At 47.6% G+C, this 27128-nt stretch overlaps 1 protein-coding gene across 6 annotated transcripts in view; it reads right to left on the bottom strand.

Moving 5' to 3' along the window:
* Positions 1-27128, bottom strand: part of NF2 (NF2, moesin-ezrin-radixin like (MERLIN) tumor suppressor) — a 188331-nt gene that overhangs the window by 154455 nt on the left and 6748 nt on the right. For all 6 annotated transcript variants that reach the window (XR_009244386.1, XR_009244385.1, XM_058656721.1 and 3 more), the window contains exons 2-3: positions 3000-3125; positions 79-201 (exon numbers count right to left, since the gene is read on the bottom strand). Coding sequence is in view for 4 of the 6 variants with exons in the window: in XM_058656721.1 (XP_058512704.1) it covers positions 79-201; positions 3000-3125 (249 nt within the window). In the remaining 2 variants the exon portion in view is untranslated. The remainder of the gene's footprint in view (positions 1-78; positions 202-2999; positions 3126-27128) is intronic.

Below are 27128 nucleotides of genomic sequence, written 5' to 3'. Positions count from 1 at the left end.
TCCCGTTGCTTTGCTCAGACCTGGTGATGACTGGGGTGGGCGGGCTGGGTGGAGGGGCTGGGCAGGTAGCAGGTGTACCTGCAAGAAGAACAAATGTTGTGTGATCTCCTGAACCAACTCCTCTTCAGCGTTCTCGGGATAAAACTTGGCCAGGAAGTGAAAGGTGACTGGTTCTTCCTTGGAAACATCATGATCCAGCACCTGCAGAGCAAAAGACAAACATGCTAGCTTGGCACCTCTTCCTGCCACAGGCAAGTGGCTAAAAATCTTTTTTTTTTTTTTTCTCCTTGCTAACTTCATCACAGTTCCGAAAGGTTGTGATTCTATAGTGGGGAAGCATTCACAAAGCCATATATCACAAGAGATAATATTCACTTCACACTGCGCTTCCTGAACCAAATGAACCAACACCCACAGGATGAGTCTGATTTAAGATTAAGACACAAATGTACTTGAGGCCACAGAGTTCAAAACTAGAAATGTGCAGTTTAAACGTCTTGGGCATTACCCTTCATAGTAAAGGCTTTATAATTTCCTGCAGCAGTGGAATCTCTCTCTTGTTTTTCTTTGTTTGTTTCTTCTTGCGGCCTGCCTACTTCTAGCATTTAGATCTATGTTAGAATAGTCCTTACAGTTGATGAGCTAGATCTTTTTTTTTTTTTAAATAATCCACTTTGGTTAGGCCAACACAGGTTAAGCCAATACCTGCAATGCCTGCATCCCATATGGGCCCCAACAGGGTCTTAACTATTTCGTTTTTGTTTTTTTTTTTTAGATTTATTTATTTTTATTGGAAAGGCAGATTTACAGAGAGGAGGAGAGACAGAGAGGAAGATCTTCCATCCAATGATTCATCACCAAGAGGCCACAATGGCTGGAGCTATGCCAATCCAGAGCCAGGAGCTTCTTCCTGGTCTCCCATGCGGGTGCAGGGTCCCAAGGCTTTGGGCCATCCTCGACTGCTTTCCCAGGCCACAAGCAGGGAGCTGGATGGGAAGTGGGGCTGCCGGGATGCGAACCAGCGCCCATATGGGATCTCGACGTGTTCAAGGCAAGGGCTTTAGTTGCTAGGCCACCACGCCGAGCCCAATGAGCTAGATCTTCATGAAACATCTAAAGATGAACTTGGTAACAGACATGAAATCTGTCCATTGTGGCAACTTTTTCTGTCCAGGAATCTCCAGAAATGTCTCCCCAAAAACTGTGCTCTGAGCACAGTCAGTTAAACCATTGCCTTTCATCTTCTACCAAGCCCATCTACCCTGTGAAAAGCTCGGACCATCTGCTCTGCAGAGTGAATTTCATTTCAGGACATAAACATGCCATGTGACAGGCTACCAGGCTCCATTAACATGTGTCATCATTTATTTCCTCTGAGCAGCAAGTTCCATGGTTCCTGGTGCCCCCAATCTAATATCCATTTAGCCAACACTCAGGTATGATTTAAAATTCGCTTTGCTGAGAATCGTAAAAAGGGCACAGAAACTTTAGCTGTCTTTGATACATAACTCTCCGTGTTCCTGCCCAAATTCCACATGGCAGTGCCCTGGACATTCAAAAGGAATCCAGTCCAGCACACCCCTGCTGGTAACAGCATTTAGTGGTACTTCAGGGCTCACATTCTTAAGAATTATCATTTGAAACTTATAACTAGCAGGGGGTCTGACAGAGATTTCTGTAAATGAAGAATACTTAAAGCTGATTGAAAAAAAGAGTGACTAAAAGATAAGCTTATTTTGGCACAGAAATATTGAAATTCATGCAGGTTTTTCTTTCATTAAATGCATTTTTACTGAACTTGTACCAATTACTTATGCAGTAGGCAGAAAGAGAGAGTGCAAGCCCTCTTATCTGCCGGTTCACTTTCCAAGTGTCTGCAGAGGACCCCTGGCTGGGATTGAGCCCAGAAGCTAGGGAAACAACCCAGGCCCCCCACATGGAGCCATCACCAGTGCCTCCCAGGGTCTGCATCAGTAGAAAAGTTGGAATCAGGAGGCAGGTACTGCAAAATGGGATACAGGCAGCACCAAGAGGTTGTTAAACGGCCACGCCCCACGGCCTCACGTATGCATGAATTTCAAAAATCTGTGTGCCCGAAGAAACTGATCTTTTGATTCATTTTTTTTTTCCACCAACTTTTTGACGTACCCTTGTATGTTTAGAGTCAGACTTGGCTGTTGATCTTTACTGCTGACCAGGCCGAGCAGCAGATGGTAACTTCACGTGGGCAAGTACTGGGGTGGGCAGCGTTTGGGGTAAGAATCAGACACCGACTGTCTTTGAAACTTGGGTGTCTTGTAGGAGAGACTGACACACAGCATACAGTCCCGCTCCCCAGCTGTCACCGCTGTTGGGACGGGCGGGTAAGCAGGTAAGTGTGTCTTTGTAGGAATGCAAAGGTTTATCCATTTCTGTGCCGCATTAAAATTGCCAGGAGCCCAGATTTTACTACCAGCTCCGGAGGCCCCCAGAGAATCCTGAGCACAAAACGGACATTCTGTCTTCGCCACGGGTACCAGGCGCTCTTTATTCCTTAGATCACATTAACAATCAATTCAAGTTGGTCCACGGTGTTTCTTGCAGAGATTTCTAAAAATTCCCTAAAGAACACGAGCCCCAGGAGAATCTTTCAAAGACATGAATTGTTTTTTTAAAAAAAAAAAAAGTGTAAGAAGATAACAGTAATTTTAATTCATAAAGCCTGATTAGTGGTTCAATAAACTAGAGGGCAGAAAGCCAAAAGCAATCAGGCTGGGGCTGGTGATAACGGGTAGGAAAGCCAGGGCTGGCAAGGGCTGAATCGGAGTGAATTCCGTTTGCCTGGAGGAACAGAACACAAGCTGCGTCTCCGGGCCCTCCTTCCTAATGACTTCGTTCCGGACCTCGCCCCTTGTTCGACCAGGAAGCCACAATGCCTGTTTCCGAGAGCTAGCAGTCTGCTCTCGGGAACATGGATGCCGACACCCACCCCCGGTGGATTCATCAAGTGCCAGCCCAACCTTCTTGTCCATTTTGAGCCAGGCCACAGTGTCCTTGATGGTGTACTGCAGTCCGAAGAACCAGGTTTCCCGAAGCCCCAGAGTCCGGCACACCAAGTCAAAGAGATCCTTCCCTTTCCACTTCATCTGTAACGGAACGAAATCAACAGGAAAGGACAATGTAAGCCAAACTTGGGATCTGCTCACGGCCAGGCCGCTTCTCTGCGTTCTCACTTTGAAACACAGGGGACGAATTGGAGCTGGCCTAGGAGCAGTGGCTTTAGAAATAATTTCAAACCTTCCTACACAAAACCCTGATTGGGAAAAGGACCAATTACGGCTAAATGGCTTAACTGCTGCAAAGCATACACGACACCTCCCATGGACAGTTTCTCATGGATCTTAATACCCCCCAAGAGCTGCTAGTTCAGGAAAGTTGGTAAGTACACACCCTCATTTAGGAGAAAGCAGCCTCCCGAGTTAACCCAGGAAAAGAGGGCTGGCCCCTGGGGACAGTCATTCCCTTGAGATTTTGGTTATTTTATTTTGAAAAAAAAAATCATAATTCTGACCCTTGATTCAGGTATTTCAAGTTTTTTTTTAACTGAATGTTTTTAAATACACAAGAGAACGTTGTAATCCCAGCCATAAATCACACTAAGAAAATAAACCCAATCACAGGCTGTTGGAAAGCAACTCTCCCATTGTCACACGGTGCGATTTCAGACTCACAGCTTCTCAACCAGATGATGAATAGACATCAATATACTGCCGTGTGTTTATCCCATAGCCTCGCTTTCAAAAGGACCCGAAGCAACGGCTGCTCAAATCTTTCCTCAGCTATTCAATCTTGTAGCTGGAGAAGCACACGCAGTATCTTCACAGGCTAAGGCCCCGCAGCTTGGTGCATGCCGCCATCTAGTGGCCTTCCGATTAAACCAGGGTGCTCCCAGACAACCCCTAGGCAGCTGCCCTCCATCCCAGAAAACTCCAAGCATCAGGTGAGCATGCAGAAACACCCTTAGCTGTCGTTCTCATCCCATGAGGCTCTTCTCAGAAACAAAAGAGTAATCTTCGGATTGAAACACAAAAGACTCAGATGTAGGAGGAGTTGCAGGAGTTATCTGTCCTTTCTCCTCGCCTCACTAGCAATGCCACCCAAGGTCCTGGCACCCGGAAGACACATACTGTCAAGGAACAAGGACTTGTTCTACAAGGTGAGACGTGTGGAAAATGAAGTCCCACCACTGCTATTTGATTGGTTTTTGCTAAAACCTCATTCTCCTGGGAAGTTTCCAAACAGTTCTTATTATTTTTAAAAAAGATTTATTTTTTTGGGCCCGGCGGCGTGGCCTAGCAGCTAAAGTCCTCGCCTTGAACGCCCCAGGATCCCATATGGGCACAGGTTCTAATCCCGGCAGTTCCACTTCCCATCCAGCTCCCTGCTGGTGGCCTGGGAAAGCAGTTGAGGACAGCCCAATGCATTGGGACCCTGCACCTGCGTGGGAGACCTGGAAGAGGTTCCAGGTTCCCGGCTTCGGATCGGTGCGCACCCGCCATTGTGCTCACTTGGGGGGGTGAATCATCAGACGGAAGATCTTCCTCTCTCTCTCTCCTCCTCTCTGTATATCTGACTGTGTAATAAAATAAATAAATCTTTTTTAAAAAAAAAAGTGGGTGCAGGCTCCCAAGGCTTTGGGCCGTCCTCGACTGCTTTCCCAGGCCACAAGCAGGGAGCTGGATGGGAAGTGGAGCTGCTGGGATTAGAACTGGTGCCCATATGGGATCCCAGCGCGTTCAAGGCGAGGACTTTAGCTGCTAGGCCACGTTGCCGGGCCCTCAGTCTTTTTATTTTTAACTAATGTGAATGAACAAGGCGTTCTCTGTAAAACACTCAACAGGAAGCCCTTTCCTTCTGATGGTGGTGAAAGTTGTGCAAAACGGTGACCTAGATAGAAGAAGGGACAGCAGACTTCAGCCTCATCTACCTCTCCTCGCCATTCTGACTGCAACGATTGGAATAAAAGAAAATGATGGGTTTTATTTTCAATATATGATCTTCTTGCCCCTAGTGTTCAGCTGTATAATAGGCACATCCATTTCCCTGTCTGATGATAAGACAGATGACTTTTCTTGTTTTTTAAATTCATGGGCAGGTTTTAATTCCTACAGGCAGACTTCACTGAAGAAACGTTATTTTGGAAAACCAGAAGCTTCAGGATGCTGATGACCCTCTTGTCTCTATTTTAAGGCAGCACACGGTATATACATTATAAATGACTACTTTGCTACGAGATAATGTAATACTCAGGAAGAGGCATTAACTTGGAGAAGTTAAACACCCAGGGGCAGAGAAACTCAAGGTAACGACTCCCACCCTGCCATAACTCATGGCCGTGGCCGTCGGCTGTGCTGGGTTTTGTCTACAGATGCGACGTGCAGTTTGTAGAAAGGAAAGCTGCCAGGGAGGGGGCTCTGTCAATCTCCCAACGTGGGTGTTCAAATCCTTGAATGTAACACTGGATTAACACAGGTGCCCTGTCTTCCACTTCTTTTTTCATTTGGAAGATCTTCTATCTACTGGTTTAGTCCCTAAACGCCAGGACGGTCAGTTCTGGGCCAGGATGAAGCCATCACGGTTGCCTCCCAAGGGGCATGTTCACGAGCAGCTGGAATCAGAAGCAGAACTGGGACTCGTATCTGGGCGTCCCAGTACGGGATGCGGGCACCCCAAGGGTGTGTGCTCCTCTGAGCCACAGTTTGCCCTCCACTTTTTCGTTTTCAAAACGTAAAATAAACTTTGTTGGCTGCAAAAAGACAACGTGTGTTTACTCCCATGGAATCAAGAAAATAGAAAGGAAAAAAAACTTGTCACACCTCCTCAGAATGCTCTATTTAGATTTTCCACTTTGACTGAAGGTGAAATAACGGTGTAAGTGGGGTGTAAGCAAGGTAATAAAGCACAGACTTAGGCCAGACCAGGGTTTTTTGGGAGGTCGATGTGATGGCTCAACCGACTAATCCTACATCTGCAAGAACCAGCATTGCATATGGGTGCCGGTTCAAGTCCTGGCTGCTCCACTTTCCATCCAGCTCCCTGTTTATGGTTTGGGAAAGCAGGAGGATGGCTCAAATACTTACTTGGGTCACTGAACCCACATGGGAGACCTGGAAGAAGCTCCTGGCTTCTGGCTTTGGATCCACTCAGCTCCAGCCACTGCAGCCATTTGGAAGTGAACCCCACTTGGGATGCTGATGTTCCTGCTAATGTGTACTCTGGAAGGCAACGGGTAATGAATGGCTCAGGTAGTTGGATTCCTGCTATCCACATGCGAGACTTAGATTAAGTTCCCAGCTTTTGGCTTTTGCAGTCCAACCCCAGCTGTTGCAGGCAGGCATTTGGGTGGTGAAGTAGTGCCTCTCTTTCAAATAAATTAATAATTTGGAAAAAATACAAAACGAAATTTTTTTTTTAAAAAAGATTTATTCATGTTTTTATTACAGCCAGATATACACAGAAGAGGAGAGACAGAGAGGAAGATCTTCCATCCGATGATTCACCCCCCAAGTGAGCCGCAACGGGCCGGTACGCGCCGATCCGAAGCCGGGAACCTGGAACCTCTTCCGGGTCTCCCGTGCAGGTGCAGGGTCCCAATGCTCTGGGCCGTCCTCGACTGCTTTCCCAGGCCACAAGCAGGGAGCTGGATGGGAAGTGGAGCTGCCGGGATTAGAACCGGCGCCCATATGGGATCCCGGCGCGTTCAAGGCGAGGACTTTAGCCGCTAGGCCACTGTGCCGGGCCCAAAACGAAATGTTTTTAAAGAATTAAAAGAGGGACTGGTGCTGTGTTACAGCAAGCTAATCCTTTGCCTGTTGCACCAGCATCCCACACGTGTGTTGCTGGGTCAAGACCCAGCTGCCCTTCTTTTGATCCAGCTTCTTACTGACGACCTGGAAAAGCAATGGAGGATGGTCTAGGGCCTTGGATCCCTGCACCCATGTGGGGGAACCTGGAAGAAACTCTCGGCTTTGGACTGGACCAGTTCTAGCCAGCAGGAACACTTGGTGAGTGATCCAGTGCATGGAAGATCTCTCCCTTTCTCTGTCTCTCTCTAACTATTTCAAGTAGAAATAAATGAATCTTTTTATGTATGTATGTATGTATTAAAGGCAGATATACACACAGGAGGAAAGACAGAAAGATCTTCCATTCACTGGTTCACTCCCCAAGTGACCGAAATGACCAGAGCTGAGCTGATCTGAAGCCAGAACCAGGAGCTTCTTCCGGGTCTCCCGCACAGGTGCAGGGTCCCAAGACCTTTGGCAATCCTCTACTGCTTTCCCAGGCCACAAGCAGGGAGCCAGATAAAAGGTGGAACAGCAGGAATACCAACCGGCGCCCATATGGGATCCTGATGTATGTAAGGCAAGGACTTCAGCCATTAGGCTACCGCCCTAAAGATAAATAAATCTTCTAAAAAACAATTAAAAGAAAAATGAAGTTAGAAGAGGGAAGAGAGAAAATAAGTCTATAAAGATCATGATCTTGGGGCAAGCACTGCGGCTCAGTGAGCTAAGTCGCTGCTTGTTATGCCATCTGGGTGCTAGTTCAAGACCTGGCTGTTCCACTTCCAGTCCAGCTCTCTGATAATAATGGTCTGGAAAAGCAACAGAATATTTACCAATGTCCTTGGTGCCCTGGACCCATGCAGGAGACCTGAAGGGAGTTTGATTCCTAGATCCCACCTGGCCCAGCCTTGACTATTGAGTCCATTTGGGTAGTAAAGCAGTGGATGGAAGACCTCTCTCTGTTTCCCCTTTTCTCTGTAACTCTGCCTTTTAAATAAATAACAAAGTAAATACTTTATAGGAAAAATTCATGATCTTGACAGAAAACTGCCAGTGATCTAGTGGAACTGAAACTGACGAGAGGTGGCAGAGTGAAAATGGCGGGTGATGTGAAATGTGGGACCAGGTGGCTCCTTCAGCCAAAGGCCACTGTCTTTGAGGACCCCTTGGCAGAGCAGCAACCGACCCACATCTCCATTATGGATGCACCCTGACAGCAGTGGGGGGGATGAGTTAGAGGGAAGCAGCCCAGGAACAAGACGGGCAAGAGAATGGCACCGGAAAGGACGACAAAGGCCCGGGAATGGGCCAGGATGCGCTCGCGGAGCTGGGCCTGAATGGAACTGAACAGGCAAGAACCAGGGGGACCTGGGTGCTTCTGGCCTGAGCACTGGACGTGCCAGTTTAGGACAGGTGGGCCACAGAGGGACAGCAGCTCTGGGCGGAAGATGTGGGCAGTATGAGACAGGAGTTAAGTAGTGAAGGGATCTAGGGAAGCCAGGGAGATGGTCTAAATATAGCTGATGTAAAGCCCTAACTTCACTCTCCGCACGCACTTACAAAGCTTCTCTGCTTACCTGAATCTGACCTCAGCCTGCTGTGACCTTTACGAGGCTGGCATTCTCCAGAGGTCCTCCCCAAATTACCAGACCTGATGGGGATCCTAACTTGGCCTTCTACTTCCTGACAAACAAGAGCCAGTGGCCACAGTTGCTGCAGGTGCCTCTCAGGACATGGTGGGAGGAAGGTCTTGGGTCATGAATTGTAGGCCATGGTAGGCCATGGTGGTGGTAGGGCTTCCTGGGTGCCAGTCTGCCTTGCCAGAACATGAGCAGACTTGCTGCTGTTTTATCACTGCTTGGCTGTGCTGTGCTGATGCAGTGAAGTGACTCAGCACCATCTAAGTGTCCCCCTGCATGGTTAGGCGCCTCCAAGCCAGAGCCTGAGTCATTTTCTCATTCCCTGGTGTCCAGGTGAGCATGCAGGCACAAGACACGCCAAACACTGGCAGCCCAACAGGGCTGCCTTGACCATGTAAAATTCCCAGACTCAAAGTCTTAGTATGAGATTAGCCCCCATTTTTCTACTCCTTCCACAGATATATAGAGGATATGTATTTGTGTTCAAGCACTCCCCATTACGGCCCATAGTGCCAGAGATAAACAGGCAACAGACAAGTCTGTTCTCGCAGGTTGAGTGCTCTCAACCAGCTAGAAAGAGACAATCACCTCAAGCAAAACATCAGCTCCAGGGGTGGAAGTTTGGCCTTGTTGTTAAGACGCCTGAATTTCATGGCAGAGTGCCTAGGTTCAATGCCTGGCTTTGAATACTGACACTAGCCTCCTGCGAACACAGACCCCGGGATTCAACAGTCATGGTTCAAAATGATCTCTGATACCCACATGAAAGATCCAGATTGAGTTCCTGGGCTTCAGACTGGCCTATCCCTGGCCAGTGCAGGAATCTGGGGGTGTGAACCAACAGATGGGAACACTCTTCTTTTTTTTTTTCCTCTCAGAAGCACATCTCTATCTGTCTCAGAAAAACAAGTATGGTTTTCAGCACTACAACACTTGTGAACAGGGACCAAGAAGGTAGGAGGGGTGAGGAAATGACACTGAAACAGACCTGTGTGGGATGGAGAAGCCAAGGTTAGACTGAGTTTGGGGTAGAAGGAGTGAACGGACATAGGAAACATGATAGGTGAATATCTACAGGCAAAAGAAAAAAAAAGTGTTTCTTACAGGAGAATAAAATAGTATTAATCAGTTTGGCACAAGAATGGAGACTAGCCGATCTAGTCTTTTGATTCCCAAAGTGGCTTTGAAAGCCGGTTCCTTGTGGGCTGGCTCGTTCCACCCGTCTCATGTGAAGCGCAGATCCCAGAGAGGTAGCCGCTGACTGCCCTCCCGTCCTCCCGAGGATGGAACGTAACTAATCTCCTTCCAGAACTCAGACTGTCCCATACGATAGATGCCTAAGAACGTCAGGGCTTCATTCTTTCCAGGAGGCGGGCTGAAAGACACAGGTAAGTAATGGGTGCCCATATCAGTAAGAATCTCAGGCACTGGCACTTGTGTGACCTTGGGCAAGTTACTGAGCCTCCTTGTGCTCTGCCACGGAGATAATGAACAGGACCTGTCTTAGCAGATTGATCTAAGGATTAAGTGCATTAATACATTTTAAATGCCTATCCCAGTGCTCAGCCCACAGTAAATAAATCCTCTGTAAGAGGTGGTTTTTGTTAATTCTGCCTCCTCCTCCCCTTTGGAGTCTCTGGCCGCGCTGTCTGGAGCCTCCAGCTGCCTTCGCTGAGGATGACGGACGACAGGTCAGAGGGGGCGATATCAATTCTCATCGAGCTACCCGCACGATCACTCATTTGACAAACATTTATTGAGCACCCACTACATCCTAGTCATTATGCTGGGCGCAGGCGGTGAGTGATGAATTCAGGACAAGACACTGGCCCTGTTTATGTGGGATGGGGGAGGACAGGTAAACGAATAACAAAAACACGACCCGGGGAAGTGCTAACAGGACAGGGTGCTGTGGGAACCCGACCTGGGCCTTGCGGATGGGTCAGGGAGGAATGAAGGGGATGCCCTAGAAACTGCACGGCTGTTGGTCCGATGGTTTGAAGGGCCTGTTGAAAGGCAGGTCACAGCAGCCGGAGGGAACAGCAGGTCTGTTGCTTGGGCCCAAGCTGTTGCAAAATGAAGGAATGTTCTTTGCACTTTCCCTAGTAACTGACAAAATGGCATAACCACCCTATCTGCAGTACGGAATGTTCAGTGCAGAACATGCAGCCGTGGTCCTGTGGGCATGACGGCTCTCCCCGTCCACAGCCGATCAGGAACCAGGTGCCTGGGCTGCTGTTCGCTCTGGCTCAGGGCAGTGAGGCATCTAAACAAAACCTGCAGGGCTCTGAGAAGCTTGGACCAGTGGGAGGAGCTCCTGTTTATTTTCTCAGGAAAATCTCTCTCTCTTTGTTTTTAAAGATTTATTTATTTTTATTGGAAAGTCAGATATACAGAGAGGAGGAGAGACAGAGAGGAAGAGATTCTGTCCGATGGCTCACTCCCCAAGTGAGCACAATGGCTGGAGCTGAGCCAATCTGAAGCCAGGAGCCAGGAGCTCTCCCAGATCTCCCACACGGGTACAGGGTCCTAAGGCCTTGGGCCATCCTCGACTGCTGTCCCAGGCCACAAGCAGGGAGCTGGATGGGGAGTGCAGCTGCCGGGATTAGAACTGGTGCCTATATGGGATCCCGGGGTGTGTTCAAGGTGAGGACTTTAGCCACTAGGCCACCACGCCAGGCCCCCCCCTTTTTTTTCTAAGCAGGTTGCCAAAGACAAAACAGCTCTTAGTTCCAGTGAAATGCTCACTTAAACCCATCGCGTAGGTGGGTATTTAACCCTGGTGGTGAAGATGCCCCCGTTTTATATCAGAGTACCTGTGTCGGGTATCTGGCCCCTGCTAATACACAGCCTGGGAGGCCAGAATCATGGCTCAAGGAGTCAGGTTCCTATCACCTGGGTTAAATCCCTGGCTTGCTGCTCTGGCCCCATGGTCACTGCAGGCATTTGGGGAGTGAACCAGCAGATGGGAACTCTCGCTCTCTGATGTTCAAATATATTATTTTAAAAAGCCATCTCTTTGGCTAGACTGCAGAAACACTTGGAGAGTGCAATATCCGGGGCAGGGAGTGGGTCCATGGGAAGGTTGTGGGCTCCTCTTTGATGGGCTGCAACTCCCTCTAGTGAGCTTGAGAACCAGGACTGGTGGTTGGGGCTTGGCTGGACAGGCGTTGGCACCCACTGGCATGAGTGTGGGCTGGAGGGTGGAGTTGGTTGGGTTGATTTAGGCTTCAATGCTTAATGATATATATGAGATCTCAATGAGATTTTGGGACAGACAGGACCAGTGCACTGCACATGCTGGCAGGCACAGGAACCAGAGCTGAGGAGGCTTGTCCAATGGGGGTTATTGGGGGTCACTCTGGGCTGCAGCTCCCCCAGTGGCACGTGGGGACTGAGTGTGCTGGGCAAGGCAATACAGTGGGGCCGTAGCACCCATTGTATAGCTGAGGATGGAGGGCAGAACAACTAACCCAATGAAGCTTGACAGCAAGTTTCTGGGCCAGTGGAGCTTTGGAGGTGGCCTGTGACAACCAATCGACCTTGCGAGGATTTCCTCATCTGTCAGGTGGCGATACCGGCAGCAACTCAGAACTGTCGAAGCCACATGAGCAGAACCCTCAGAAAATGCTCCACAGTGGGAACCCTGGGATGACATCAGGTGGCAGTGCCCCATCCCCTGGGGAATGCAGTAATTGGGAGGCTGCGCATGGCTCCCCCTCTTCTATCTCCCTCGCTCCCATATACAAGAAGAAAAAGAAAATGTGAAAACAATGGTTTCACCCATTATCCCCTGATCCTCAACCCTTCCCACCCTGCTCAACTATGGAAACATCATCAAAAATAAAATAAAAACAGGAAAACAAAAGCCATCTCTTTCCAGCCAAAAGGTTCTCAATCCACTTTGGCTTACTATTTCATCTCAGCCTAGCAAAGAAGAGAGAGGCAGACGGAAGAACAGGAGTGGAGGGAGTGAGGAGGAGAGACTGCAAGGAGGAGGAGGTCAGGGAGCCCGTTCCTCACTGTGAATGCTCCCCCTCACAGACCTCCTCCTCAAGGTGCCCTTGGGGTATGGGAGCTGCCAGAAGGGAGTCACAGCTCGGCTCTGCCAAGGCTCTAACAGACTGCACACCATCTCACAGATACACACTTGTGCCGATATCAAAGATAGATGCGTGTGAACTTTACAAACAGGACTAAGTGCTGTCAGCTTGTGATTTTTTTTTTTTTTTTTTGCAGGGGGTTGAATTTATGAGCTTTACTCAGAGTGAAGTGCTTGTAATTTATCAAGCTAGAGTGTTTTAAGTAAATAGCACTAAGCATTTACCCTCCGCAGCAGGCACGGAGGGGATGCAGCACTTTGCTGTGAGAGGAAGCAACTGGCACCGATAACCCGCAGTGCTGATTGGGGTCTATTAGCCGGGGAGGCATCAGCACTAACATCCAGCGACAGCCTTCTCACTGGGGGCCAGGATGACGCTCCCACCCGCGATCTGCCGTTGCTGGGCTGCGCTGACGGCCCTCACACGGCTTGTCTCCTATTTTCTCTGGAACCCCTTGCGTCTGCGGGATGTCACGGTGCAGGGCAAGTGGGAGACCAGCCGCAGGATTCGAAAAGGGCAAGCTTCTCCAAGAAAACGGAACTGAATCCGGCTGCTCTGTATCTGTATGAAACCCTTAAGACGCAGAGCCTATGGTGAGCTTTACAGATAAGAGTTGTCGGCAAAGCTAGGAGAAAAAGCAACGTTCAGGGTCACTAGGTCTAGGGGGTGGGAGTCGGGAGTTAAATGATCAGCACCCTGGAATGCTATGGCCTGCCTATCTGCTCCACTGAAAATGAAAGAGAACTGAGAAACCCAGCATTCGTTTAACAGGGCTTCCTTCTAATTAGCTCACAAGCTGCCCTAGCATTTGCCACCAAAAAAAAAAAAAAAAAAAAAAAAAAAATTGTAGAAAAGGTTAAATCCCTTACAGACAGAATAGCAGAAGAAACTGTGTTCCACCAGGCTTGGGACACAAGCCACGTGTTCCCTGTTATTTCCAACATGGAAGAGCCAGGGTAACTGCGCTTTCCCCCATTCCAGAGTTATCCACAACTGGTTTGGTAGTCCCGGTTGGCCTAGGGGAACCAACCTGAAAATTCAAGATGCTCATGCGTCAGCTCAAAACCTAAATACGAATTCTATTTGCCTGTTTTAAGAAAAAAAGAAGTAGATGCCAAAAAAAATTCAGTGTACCAGATAAAAGCAGCAGAAGGAAGTGTAAGACTGATTTTTCTGCGCAGTAAGTAAATAATGAGTTCCATTACAGTCTATTCTGATTACTCAAAGGAGATCAAGAATGCAGTAATACAGGTGTACCTCGACTCAGCACAAGCAGGTTCTTGTGTCTCATGAGCTTACGCTGCAAAACCATCCAGTCATCCCCTTTCCCAATTAGAGGATGCACTGTCTTCTACTCAGGTGCTACAGCTCAGCATGGGCAAAGTGGGATCCTCGGGCCAAATCAGGACCACAGGGGAAGAGAGAGAAAGAGGGAGAGGGAGAGAGAGAAAAAAACCGACCTCCTCTGTTCCCCCCACATCAAACCCTACACCCCTCATCAGAACCAGGGCAAGAACTCCCAAATCGGTATTGGCCTCTTTGGAAAAACAAAAACAAAAACCCTCCAATCTTTTTGCCCTGTCAGTTCTGCCATAATCAACCATAACAAGTCATTTTCAACTCCCAGTCCTCCAATCATCTGTTATTAAGCCAAATCTATTTAAATGATTGGTTTCAAGTTTCTCCACCAATCGCTTCCTCTCTCCTTCAACCTCTAGCCGCCAGCCTGAGCGTTCCAGAGTCAGCAACTCTGCGTGTCTCCGTTTATCCGTGACCAGACCCTTCTATGATCTGTTGCTTTATCTCAGCGCAGCCCCTCCACCTCTACATTCATGTACGAAGCACGATGTCCTTTCACACATATGGAAAAATTAGGCGTCTGTCTGTCTATTTCCTGCCTTTCTTCCAGAGCTGCAGATCACAAACGCCTGGAAGGCAGAAGCCAACAAAACACAGACTCACTCACTCATCCAGTGGAGGGGGTAGGAAGACAAGTAGATGCAGCTTCCCTCTGCTGCTTCACTCTCCCAAGGCCTGCCCTGGAGAGCCAGGTTTGGGCAGGGCTGGAGTCAGAAGCCTGAGAACTCAATCCAGTTCTGCCACCTGAGTGGCAGGAACCCAGTTACAGGAGTCGTCACTGCTACCTCACGCATTCTGCACTTGCAGGAGCTGGAGCCGGGTATTGAACCCAGGCATTTGGACATGACGTGCAGGCATCCCAACTGGTGTCTTCGGGCCTGTGCCCCCTCCACTAAGTCCAAAAGTCTCCCAGAATCCAAGCAAGCGGGGCACTCCTAGTGAATGACACTCCGTGAGTGCTCGTGGTTGGCCCATGAAGCTAACACTGATGATACCTGGATGAGGCTTACGAGGAGAATAGTCTTCAAAATAATGATTGCAAATGAAGGCAGAATTTATGACACTCCTTATTAAAATTCTAATTGCATAATTAGAGCTTTAAGGTATAAGTTTGCCTATCTTTGGTGAAATTCTGATTTCCTCTCTGAAAACACCTTGACGGGGCCCAGCAATGTGGCCTAATGGCTAAAGTCCTCGCCTTGAACGCGCCAGGATCCCGTATGGGCACTGGTTCTAATCCCAGCAGCTCCACTTCCCATCCAGCTCCCTGCTTGTGGCCTGGGAAAGCAGTAGAGGACGGCCCAAAGCCTTGGGACCCTGTACCCGTGTGGGAGAGCCAGAAGAAGCTCCTGGCTCCTGGCTTTGGATCAGCAAGCACTGGCCGTTGCGTTCACTTGGGGAGTGAATCATTGGACGGAAGATTTTCCTCTCTGTCTCTTCTCATCTATGTATATCTGACATTCCGATAAAAAATAAAATAAATCTTTAAAAAAATAAAAATAAAAATACCCTGACAAGGCAATCTAAATCTCAAAGGAACTGAAAAAGAAAAAAATTTCCACAGAACAAAAGAGACTGGTAAGAAACAAATCAGAGCACCTTGGGAAGCCGCTAAGTGGATGTTTTTAAATTCCGATAAGTGTTTCACAACAAAAATGAACTACAGGGTTTTTGTTGCAGTGGGGTTTTTTTGTGTTTGTTTTTGTCTTTTTTTGGTGGGGGAAGACCTTCGGTTTGCAGTCTCTGACATCTTTTCTGCTGCAGTGGAGAGCGGTTACATGAGCCAGTGAACCTGAAGGGCCCCTAGCCTCCTTCCATGTGCCACACACACACACACACACACACACACACGCAAGCCTAGGACGCAGAGTCGCCTGGGGCCTGGGGTCTTCCTGTGTCATCTGACACACCACGCCATCTCTACGTTGTATGATGCCATGAATGAAGACACAGCACTCATCTGCAAATCGGCTGACACGTGACAGTGATGGTGCTGTGACAGTGAGGCAGTGCAAAGCCCTGCCACACACCCAAAAGACAAAAGCCAACCTCTCTCTTTGGAATCTCGCTCCCAACATGACGGTAATCACAGCTCTGTTAAACAGGTGTAAAACCTCCGAGCCCGCTGTGTTGGTCAAGTCATTGGGCCTCTTCAGGCCTCAGCTTCAGCGACCATCAAGTGGTCTCTCAGGATTAACCCAGCTGCCTTCTGACTCCGGGAGCTGGTGATCACTGTGTATGAACCACAAGCACTGTCTGCGTCGCTACAATTATTTTCCAGTTAATCCCTTATCTTCCCATTCCATATTTCAGAATCATTTCTGGGAAGGTAAACGGCTCCATTTAAATGGATGCATAGTTTCTACATGCCTGACCCTTTCCACAAGCAACACTATCATGTCCCTTACACCCGACCATTGAAGGTTCATGTGTAATAAACTCTTTAAGTGCTAACTAGGAGGCAACTGAAACACAGAACTTTGTGGTATCACCGATGTCATTGATAATCAGCAATGATCAATGATGAGAGATGCTTGAAACACTGAGACTACAAATCCTGCACAGAACTATAAATAGGAAATAAATCAGTAAATTCAGTGCAGATAAGACACAAGACTGCTTCAAATGCCTAATCATGAGGTAAAGCTAGCAGACAACTCAACACAATCTGTAACCGAGTATTCTGGCACTGATCGCTGCTGACACAGACAATGTGAAAATGATAGCTGCTTCACAAAAGCTACAACAGCTCTCAGCACAAGAGAGTTAGCACCTACAGGGCCTGAGACCATAGCCTAGTGGCTAAAGTCCTTGCCTTGAACACACCAGGATCCCATATGGGTGCCAGTTCTAATCCTGGCAGCTCCACTTCCCATCCAGCTCCCTGCTTGTGGCCTGGGAAAGCAGTCAAGGATGGCCCAAAGTCTTGAGACCCTGCACCTGCGTGGGAGACCAGGAAGCAGCTCCTGGCTTCTGACTTCAGATCAGCTCAGCTCCAGCCATTGTGATCACTTGGGGAGTGAATCATCAGATAGAAGATCTTCCTCTGTCTTTCCTCCTCTCTGTAATCTGACTTTGTAATAAAAATAAATAAATCTTTAAAATTTTTATTTATTTTTTACTGGAAAGGTAGATTTAAACAGAGAAGAAGAATCAGAGAGAGAGGAGAAATTCCACCCACTGGTTCACTGCTCTAACGGCCCTATGACTGCAGCTGAACTGGTTCAAAGTTAGGAGCCAGGAGCTTCTTCCAGGTCTTCCACATGGGTTCAGGGTTGTAAGGCTTTGGGCCATCCTCCACTTCTTTCCCAAGTCATAAGCCACAAACAGAGAACTAAATGGGAAGCAGAGTAGCCGGGACACGAACAAGTGCTCACAGGACATGCCAGCGCTTGCCGGCAGAAGATTAGAGCAAATTGAGCCATCACGCCTGCCACAACCTATGATTCTTCAATCAATATGTCTTTTTTAAAAAAGAAGAAAAGAAACATTTAAGATACCTGCATCTCACCTGGGTTCAAAACCCATATTCCTGCTCGTACATACCCTGGGAGGCAGCAGTGACAGCCCAAGCAACTGGGTCCCTGGCACCCACCTAGAAGGCCTGAATGGAGTTCCAGGTTTCAGCTTGGCTCATCCCCAGCTGCTGTGGTCATTTGGGGAGTGAGCCAGTAGATGTCTGTCTGTCAAGGTCCCTTTCTCTGCATTTCAAGTAAAATGAAAATAAAGATTTAAAATCTGTTGAGGAAATGTTGGAAGAAGTGATGTGCTTTGACGCCACCTGGTGGTTGCTAGAATGATTTCTAAATTGGGACAAGCACCTTGGGCCTTGGCAAAATGCTAAAGATTTGATTAAAGATTTTTTTTGCCTCCTTGAAGTCAGCACTACTTTGATAATAAATTTTTGCATGCTAAAAATGTCCTAAAACATGTGGATTTAGAATCTAAATTAGACAAAGCGCAGACAGGAGGACAGAACACATCATCCTGTAATAATCCAGACAAGCATCGTCACCAGCTGGCTACAGAGATTAGCAGCTCCTAGAAAACTCATTTCTGGGTTTCTAAAACCTCCAATGCCTGAACTTCTGAAAAGAAAAAAAAAATTTAAATGAACACCCAAAATGTTCTGGGGTAGGAATGCAAAACCAGCATAATTGGAGAAGTCATTGAAAAAACAAAAAGAAAAACTTGCAAATGACACACACCGAAGACAAAAGAATGAGGCATCAACTATGGCGGAAGTCTACAAAGAATCCTGCTGTCACGGCGGCCATCGCACTGAATGGGGATGGATTAGGAAAGAGAAGATCCTTCAACTGGATCACGGCAAAGAGTAAGCTCATTACATCTGCACCGATTTCATAGTTTAAAGCATCAACCATTATGAAGACACAGATAAAAAAAAAACCTGAAAGTTCAAAAAGAAAACTAAGATGATTAGAGAAAACTCACCGTGCCTCTAGCATGACACTTGTTCTCGTTGTTCCCTTGCTCCCAACCCAGGACAACACAGGAAGCTACTAATATTTACCATGTGCTCGCTCTTAACTGCATACCACACTGAGTCCCACCCCACTCGTGTCTGAGAACAACCCTGAAAGAAACGATATAGCTATTCTCATTCTACACATGTGCCAACTGTATTTTAGAAAGTGAAGTCCGGGCCCGGCACCATGGCCTAGCGGCTAAAGTCCTCGCCTTGAACGCGCCGGAATCCCATATGGGCACTGGTTCTAATCCCGGCAGCTCTACTTCCCATCCAACTCCCTGATTGTGGACTGGGAAAGCAGTCAAGGACGGCCCAAAGCCTTGGGACCCTGCATCTGCGTGGGAGACCTGGAGGAAGTTTCTGGCTCCTGGCTTCGGATCGGCATAGCACCGGCCGTTGCGGCCACTTGGGGAGTGAATCATCAGACGGAAGATCTTCCTCTCTGTCTCTCCTCCTCTCTGTATATCTGACTTTGTAATAAAAATAAAATAAATCTTAAAAAAAAAAAAAAAAAGTTAAGTCCAGGAATAGCAGGGCTGCAGGGTGGGGCAGTAACAGGGCTTTTCCTGGCTACCTTAGCCCTTATCAGGAAACCTGAAACATTCCATCACTCTGGCTTTCAAATAAAGGCATTGTGGCATTGTGGGTTAAGCTGCCCTGTGGGGTGCCAGCATCCTACATTAGCGTGGTTGGGTTACAGTCTGGCTTCTGCTTCTGATCTAGCTTCCTGCTGAAGCGCCCAGGAAGCAGGAGGTGATGGTGCAAGTACTTGGGTTCCTGGCACCCTCATGAGATCTGGATGGTGTTTTGTGGTTCCTGACTGGGCTAGACCAGCCCTTGCTATTGTGAGCATTTGGGAGGTGAAGCAAAGGATGAGAGTATCTCTCTCTCTAATTAAAAAAAAAAACAACAAAAAAAAGGAGGGCCCGACATGATAGATAGTGGTTAGAATGCACTGGGATCCCATATGGACGCCGGTTCTAATCCCAGCAGCCCTGCTTCCCATCCAGCTCCCTGCTTGTGGCCTGGGAAAGCAGTCAAGGACGGCCCAAAGCCTTGAGACCCTGCACCCGCATGGGAGACCAGGAAGAGCTCCAGGCTCCTGGCTTCGGATCAGCTGAGCTCCGGCCCGTTGCAGCTCACTTGGGGAGCGAACCATCGGATGGAAGATCTTCCTCCCAGTCTCTCCTCTTCTCTGTATATAAGCCTTTCCAATAAAAATAAACAGAACTTTAAAAAAAGAAAGAAAACGAATGCTCCCCGTTGCATGTAGCGATCACAAGCTCTATAACTTGCCTTCCGCTTCACGAGCATCGACTCCCAGGCCTGAACATGCCGATCCAAACACACCTCACCTGCTTCCTCCTCAAACCGCACGACAGAGTCCTGCTCACCACCTTGGCTCACCCCGCCTCACAGAAATGCCTCTTTCCTTGGAACAGTAACACACTCTGGTTTAATACATGAGGAGACTTCCAAATGTTCACGGAAAATGAAAAGTAAAAGATAACACACATTTTCTATGGACTTTTGGAAGCTCTCTCTCATTTGTGTTCCTTTGAGTTACCTCTCCATGTGTGACCCGTTCTTCTAAGTAAGCACCTTGGGAAACCGAGACCGTCCCTTTGCATGTGTGAATACATTGAATGCGGGTAGGGTGGGGCAGGGATTTGGCTGCTGCTTAGGACCCCGGCATCCCATAATCCCATATCTGTGTGCCTGGTTCCAATCCCAGCTTCACTATTTTTTCTTTTAAGATTTCTTTTCTTTTTATTGGAAAGGCAGATACACAGAAAAGGAGAGACATGTGCTGGTTCACTCCCCAAGTAACTGCAAGGCCAGTGCTGTGCTGATCCGAAGCCAAGGGCCAGAGGTTCTTCCAGGTCTCCCACGCAGGTGCAGGGTCCCAAGGCGTTGGACTGTCCTCTACTGCTTTCCCAGGCCACAAGCAGGGAGCTGGAAGGGCAGTGGAGCAGCCAGGACAGGAACTGGTAATCCTATGGGATGCCGGCGCATGCAAGGCAAGGATTTAGCCACTAGGCTATAGTCCCTGGCCCCCAGCTCCACTTTTGATCCAGCTTCCAGTAGTCAGGTCCTGTATTTAGTATTTTAGTCCTCACCACTCAGCACAGTGACCCAGATTAAGTTCTGGCTTTTCCTGGCTTTGACCTGGCCCAGCCCTGTTATTGCAGACATTTGGGAAGTGAGTTTGCAGATGGAAAATCTCAATCTCTCTCTCTTTCTCTCTCTCTCTCTCTCTCTCTCCCATTTGAATGTAATTAACTAGGCTGAATCCAGGAGCACAAAATTCAACCAACTGGTCTCCCACGTGGATGGCAGGGAAGCCAACTGACTTGAGCCATCACCTGCTGCTTTCTGGGGTGTGCATCAGGAGGAAACTGGAACCAGAAGCTGAGCTGGGAAGCAAACCCAGGAGCTCTACTGGGGCATTCGAGCGTCCCAAGGGGTCATATAACTTCACCAAATGCCAAATATAACACAGGTTGAATACAGTAAGACTACTCTGACCACAAAGCATGTTAAATATGCAACCAGAAAACAACTGTTACAGAAGAGTTTCATTTTTTTTGTAAGAGACAATGAATCACAGGTAAACCATAGGAAAGAAAAAAAAATGACTTGCTTACAGAAAATGCCCATACAAATCTAAAAGACAAATAAGATACTGACACAACGCCGCAGGATTTGTTCCTCAAATTATCCACTTAACAAAAATGTAAACCTTGACAAGTTCAGAAAATGATACTGAGAAGGTATCTTACATCAAATGCAATACAGAAAGTAACATCATAAAAACAGTTGGTAAGAAGTCCTTTGAAAGCTCTCGTTTCTACTTTTTTTTTTTTTTTTTTTGCTAACCAAACACTTGCGTTCTCTCCAGTGTCTAACATTTTCTCTCCTTTTCCTATTTTGAGTGGCACAGTACAATGGACCAAGGTTTGCCCTGGATGATGGATGCCCGGGGCTTTCAGCTCCATCACTGAGCTGCTGTGTGGGGACCCTGGCATACAGGCGGAAGCCTTCGAGCAGGGCCTACAAGACTCAGTCCCTCTCTACCAGGTGGCATGTGAGAAGGGCACTATAGCGAAAGGGAACAGCCGAAGTGAAAAGAGCCTGGCGCTTCCTGGAGAGAACGTATGCCCAGACCAGGGAGGGCATGTGAGCAAGTGTAGGAGCGAGGCTGAGAGAGGGTAGAAAGCAGGAAGCAGCCCCATAAAGGACGTTTACCTTGTACCAGGTACTGCATCCCAATGATAACTCAACCCTCATCCCTCCAACAACTTCCGTGTGGCAACAATGATCACAACTCCCATTTTACACATGGGGAAACAGAGAGGCATGTGAGGGGTTAAGCAACCAGCATGTTGAGAGACCAGGCTCTCAAGTCCATGCTCATAACCTCTAGGCTGTGGGGCCCCAGCAGTCCTAACAAAACTGAAGTCTGGGAAATGCATGGGTGGCACAGCACATACAGCCACTGCTTGGAGATGTGTGCATCCCAAATCAGAATGCTTGAGTTCACACCTTGGCTCCACTTCTTTTTTTTTTTTTTACCATAGATTTATTTTTGATGATGTTTACATAGTTGAGGATACATGCCCACGTGGATTGCCGAGTAGGGTGGGAAGGGTCAAGGAATGAATGGGGGGAAAGTGGATGAGACAACTGTTTCTAATCTTCCTTTCTATTCTTCCTGTTTTGGGGGTGAAGAATGGAGAGAGGAAGTGAGAGGAGAAGCGGGTTGCTTCCAGCAGCCTAATCGCGCCAGTACCCAAGGATGTGGGACGTTGGCTCCACTTCTGATCCAGCTTCTTGCTAACGCACACTATGGGATGTAGCAGACAATGGCTCTCTACCTGGGTCCTTGCCACTCATGTGGGAGACCCAGATGGAATAGCAGGTTCCTAGCTCAGGCCTGGTATAGCCATGGCAGTAATGGGCACTGGAGGAGCAAATCAATGGATGGAAAATATCTTCATCTCTTTCTTTTCTCTCTCACGCTCTCTCCTGCCTTCCTTCTTCCCTCTCAAGAAAGAAAGATAGGAAGGAAGGAAAGAAGGAACGAGGGACTTGAGTTAGACTCACCTAAATTACCTGAAAGCTGCATTTTGAAGTTCAACTAAGCAACCACAGGCCTCACTGGTTATTAGTATTTTAAGTCAATCACTTAAGCATGGGGACTTCATTGGGTGATTCCAATGTTTATACACATCAGAGTAGCCTTGGCTATACTCCTGCCAGGCCAAGAACTTACACAGCATGACAGGGTGCTGAATATGGCTGACAACTCTAACCACCGTGGCTGTTCGTCGAGTAAGATATCCTTATGCGGCACACGGCAAATGCTGCGCGCATAATTTCTCCCATCATCTACCCATCCCTCTTTTCCTTCTCTTTCAGAATGGACAGTGGCTCCACTTAGACTTCAGTTTTTATTATTGTTATCTGTTTATTTATCTGAAAGGTAGAGAGGCAGAGTGAGAGATCACCTATCTGCTGTTTCCCTTCCCCAGATACCAGTAACAGCTAGGACAGGGCTGAGCCGATGCCAGGAACCAAGAACTTAATCTGGGCCTCCCAACTGGGTGACAGGGACCCTATGACATTAACACTTGCTGCCTCCCAAAGTGCATATTAGCAGGAAGCTGGAATCTGGAGTACAGCCAGGTCTAAAACCAGGCACTCTGACACAGGATGCATGAATCCATACGTGGGGGTTTCACTTCTATGCCAAATGCCACTCCACTGAGAATCTAATAAGGCTGTTAACCCTGTCCTAACACTCCCCAAAATGCAGCCAACAGTACACCCCACATCCAAAGTAAGTCTTGATTAATGCTTGCTGGTATTTTTTAAAAGATATATTTATTTTTATTAGAAAGGCAGATCCACAGAGAAAAGGAGAGACAGAAAGATCTTCCATCAGCTGGTATACTGCTGAAATGACCACAGCAGTTGGAGCTAAGCTAATCTGAAGCCAGGAGCTTCTCCTAGGTCTCCCATGTGGGTGCAACGTCCCAAGGCTTTGGGCCATCTTCTACTGCTTTTTCAGGCCACAAGCAGGGAGCTGGATTGGAAATGGAGCAGCCAGGTCACAAACTGGTGCCCATAAGATATACTGGTGCTTGGAGGTGGAGGATTAGCCAGTTGAGCCAACATAAGAGCCTCTTGGTAGTATTCTTTGCCTGGCCCATGTGGTACTCTGGAAATATCTCTTGGATGACTAGATCAGTGAGTCCCCTATTGTAAATACCACACGAGATGATGCATTCAAAGCATTTAGTGGGTCTGGCGTGGTGGCCTAGCGGCTGAGGTCCTTGCCTTGAATGCGCCGGGATCCCATATGGGCGCTGGTTCTAATCCTAGCAGCTCCATTTCCCATCCAGCTCCCTGCTTTTGGCCTGGGAAAGCAGTAGAGGACAGCCCAAAACCTTGGGACCCTGCACCCGCGTGAGAGACCTGGAGGAAGTTCCTGGCTCTTGGCTTCGGATCGGCACAGCACTGGCCGTTGTGGTCACTTGGGGAGTGAATCATTGGACAGAAGATCTTGCTCTCTGTCTCTCCTCCTCTCTGTAGATCTAACTTTGCGATTAAAAAAAAAAAAAACAAACATTTAGCCCTGCAATGTCCATTTTCCAACCTTTCTTCCCACAAAAGAGCAGCAGCAGGGTCCAATGGAGGGTAGCACCAGCCTGCACACAGGCTGCTCCCTGTTCACGCTCCTTCATAGAGCACAAACACTCCTCATCCACCCCTGCCTATTCAAGAGCTAAACTCGAGCTTGGCACTCACACATTCACCCTCATGGGGGAGTCCTGCAGTGAAAAGGGAGGTGATAGCCTTTCTTCTGAAATTGGGGTGAACCTTCCTCAGGACACTCACGCATTACTATTACTCTGACAACAAAACAATGAAATGACCATACTGTCCTCCTGGAATTTACACTTTAGAATGGGATCATTTACCTAGGACAACACAGGACTTAAATTTTTACTAATAAAAACGCTAGAGTTGTTCTTTGCTTTCCCCTTGTAAAAAATTCCTCCCGTTATGGACAACTTATGTCTCTTCGTTGAATGCTGACATAATCTAGGAGATGAGCATTCAATTCAATCATATATAATTCTACCAGAATAAATGAAATTACTATGGAGGTCAACCAGCCAAAGGAGGCTTTGCTTTCAATACAAGATGGGGTTAAAAATGCTCATAGCTCAATTTTAAGAAATTTTTCATATGGCTCTCCCTACCGATACATTGAATTATTGGAGTAAAATTCCAGCCCAGATAAGAAATAACATAATCGTTTAGCCTCCTGGCAAATTACACTCAGCACTCACTTTTTCAAAATGATAAAATATCACATCTTTCAAGTGGAAAAATCTTCCAAAGTATCAAGCCAATTGTGCAATGCAGCAAGGAGTGCAAGGAAGAGGTGCTTTGCCTGTCTCTGCGGCAGAAGGTCTGAGCTGACCAGCATAAGGTAACATGACTCACAGGGTCATTACCACTGATTCTGCAATTGAGTCTTTCTTGGAAAGCCACCAACATCTGACCTTAATAAAGCTAAGAATTCCACAAGTACTATTTCCTTTTCCTTTTTTTTTTTTTTCTCCAAAATACATCTACCATCTCCTCGGATGAGCACCTTGCTTAGTTCATGTACAACATAAAACTAGGGTAGGAGAGTAAGAACCCAACGTTTGTCTGAGCTTTATCATCCTAAATCAAGCTACTAAGACTTCAACAGATCATTTCAGTGTCATTTCCAAACAGGCACGTCTGCTGGAACTTCAGAGTTGGTGAGATGAGAGTGACTCGACAGATCGCAACAAGGCAGTGCCTCTGGTGACCCAGGCCTCCTTTAATGGGCCAATTCTAGACTCTTCTTTCCATTCTTACACACACACACACACACTTTTTTTCCATCCCCTGCTTTGCTCCCCAATTGCTTCGAACAGTTAGGGGCTGGGACAGGCCAAATCCAGAACCCAGGAATTTATTCCAGGTCTCCCCTTGGGGTGGCAAGGATGCAGGTATGGAAGCACTACCTGGTGCCTACCAGGTGCACATGAACAGGAAGCTGGATGAGAAGCAGAGCTAGGACTCAAATCAGGTACTCTGACATGGACACCGGTGTCCCAAGCGATGTCTAAGCCACTGTGCCAAACGGTCACTCCCCCAGTCCCTTCTGCTCCTTCCTTTCAGCCAGGATTTATGCAGCCCCCAAATCCTAACAACTGTGCAGGCTCAGGATCATTAGTCCAATTTCACTGGTGTGGAAACTGAGATCCAGGAAGCTTAATGTATCTTATCCACACTGTTAAGTGGCTTGTCTAAAGTTCAAGTCCGCGTCTGCTTGACGCCAAAGTCCCAGCATTTTCTACTACTGCTCTGTTACTCAAATTGTGGTCCCTAAGATTCCATGAGAAATGCAGAATTCTTGGGGCCTCCCTCGTGGCGCAGCGGGCCAAGCTGCCTGTAAAGGCGACATCTCCTATCAGAGCATCCATTTGTATCCCAGCTGCTCTACTTCAGATCCAGCTCCCTTAAGAGACCCAACTGTTGTATCTGCACTCACGAGAAAGACTCCAGCCCAGCTGTTACAGCCATTTCTCTTCTACCTTTCAAAAAATTAATTATTTTTTGGGCCCGGCACGATAGCATAATGGTTAAGGTCCTCGCCTTGAATGCCAGGATCCCATATGGGTGCCGGTTCTAATTCTGGCAGCCCCACTTCCCATCCAGCTCCCTGCTTGTGGCCTGGGAAAGCAGTCAAAGATGGCCCAAAGCCTTGGGATCCTGCACCCATGTGGGATACCCGGAAAGAAGTTCCTGGCTCCTGGCTTCGGATTAGCGCAGCACCGGCCGTTGCGTTCACTTGGGAAGTGAATCATCGGACAGGAGACCTTCCTCTCTGTCTCTCCTTCTCTCTGTAGATCTGCCTTTCCAATAAAATAAATACATATTTTTAAAAAATTAATTATTTTTTAAAAGCTGAAGAATTCTCAAGTCCCATAGCAGAACTACTGAACCAAACCAACAATTTACCAAGATGTCTGTCATTCATGTACATGTTAGTTTGACACACTCTGTACTGTACCATTCCGCCTGATTGTCACTTTTTACAAAGCACTACTCCTCGGTAGAACAGGGAAAGGGGTGATGGAGAAAAAGCAGAGTGTCCCCCTGCTCCCAAAAGGACACTGGACAATGTCTGAAGACACTGATGATGTCATAAGAACTCAGACTCAGTACAGTGTTACGCAAAATGAGCAGAGGTTTGTGCCTGGCATGATTGCTCAATTGGCTAAATCCTTACCTTGCAAGTGTAGGGACTGCATATGCTCGCCTTGTAAGCCCGGGGTCCCATGTGGACACTGGTTCATATCCTGGCTGCTCAACTACCCATCCAGCTTCCAGTATGTGGCTTTGGAAAGCAGTAGAGGATGGTCCAAAGCCTTGGGACTCTACACCCACATGGGAGACCCAGAAAAGGTCCTGTCTACTGGCTTTGGATTGGCTCAGCTCCAGCCTTTGCAGCTACTTGGGGAATGAACCCTGGACAAAGGATCTTTCTGTCTCTCCTTCTCTCTATAAATCTGCCTTTCCAATAAAAATAAATAAATCTTTTTTAATATAAATCAATCTTTCAATAAAAGACAAGAGGACCCGGCACAATAGC

Source organism: Ochotona princeps, chromosome 29 (genome assembly GCF_030435755.1).
Source record: "Ochotona princeps isolate mOchPri1 chromosome 29, mOchPri1.hap1, whole genome shotgun sequence".
Taxonomy (NCBI): domain Eukaryota; kingdom Metazoa; phylum Chordata; class Mammalia; order Lagomorpha; family Ochotonidae; genus Ochotona; species Ochotona princeps.
This window is presented reverse-complemented; position numbering and strand designations above follow the sequence as displayed.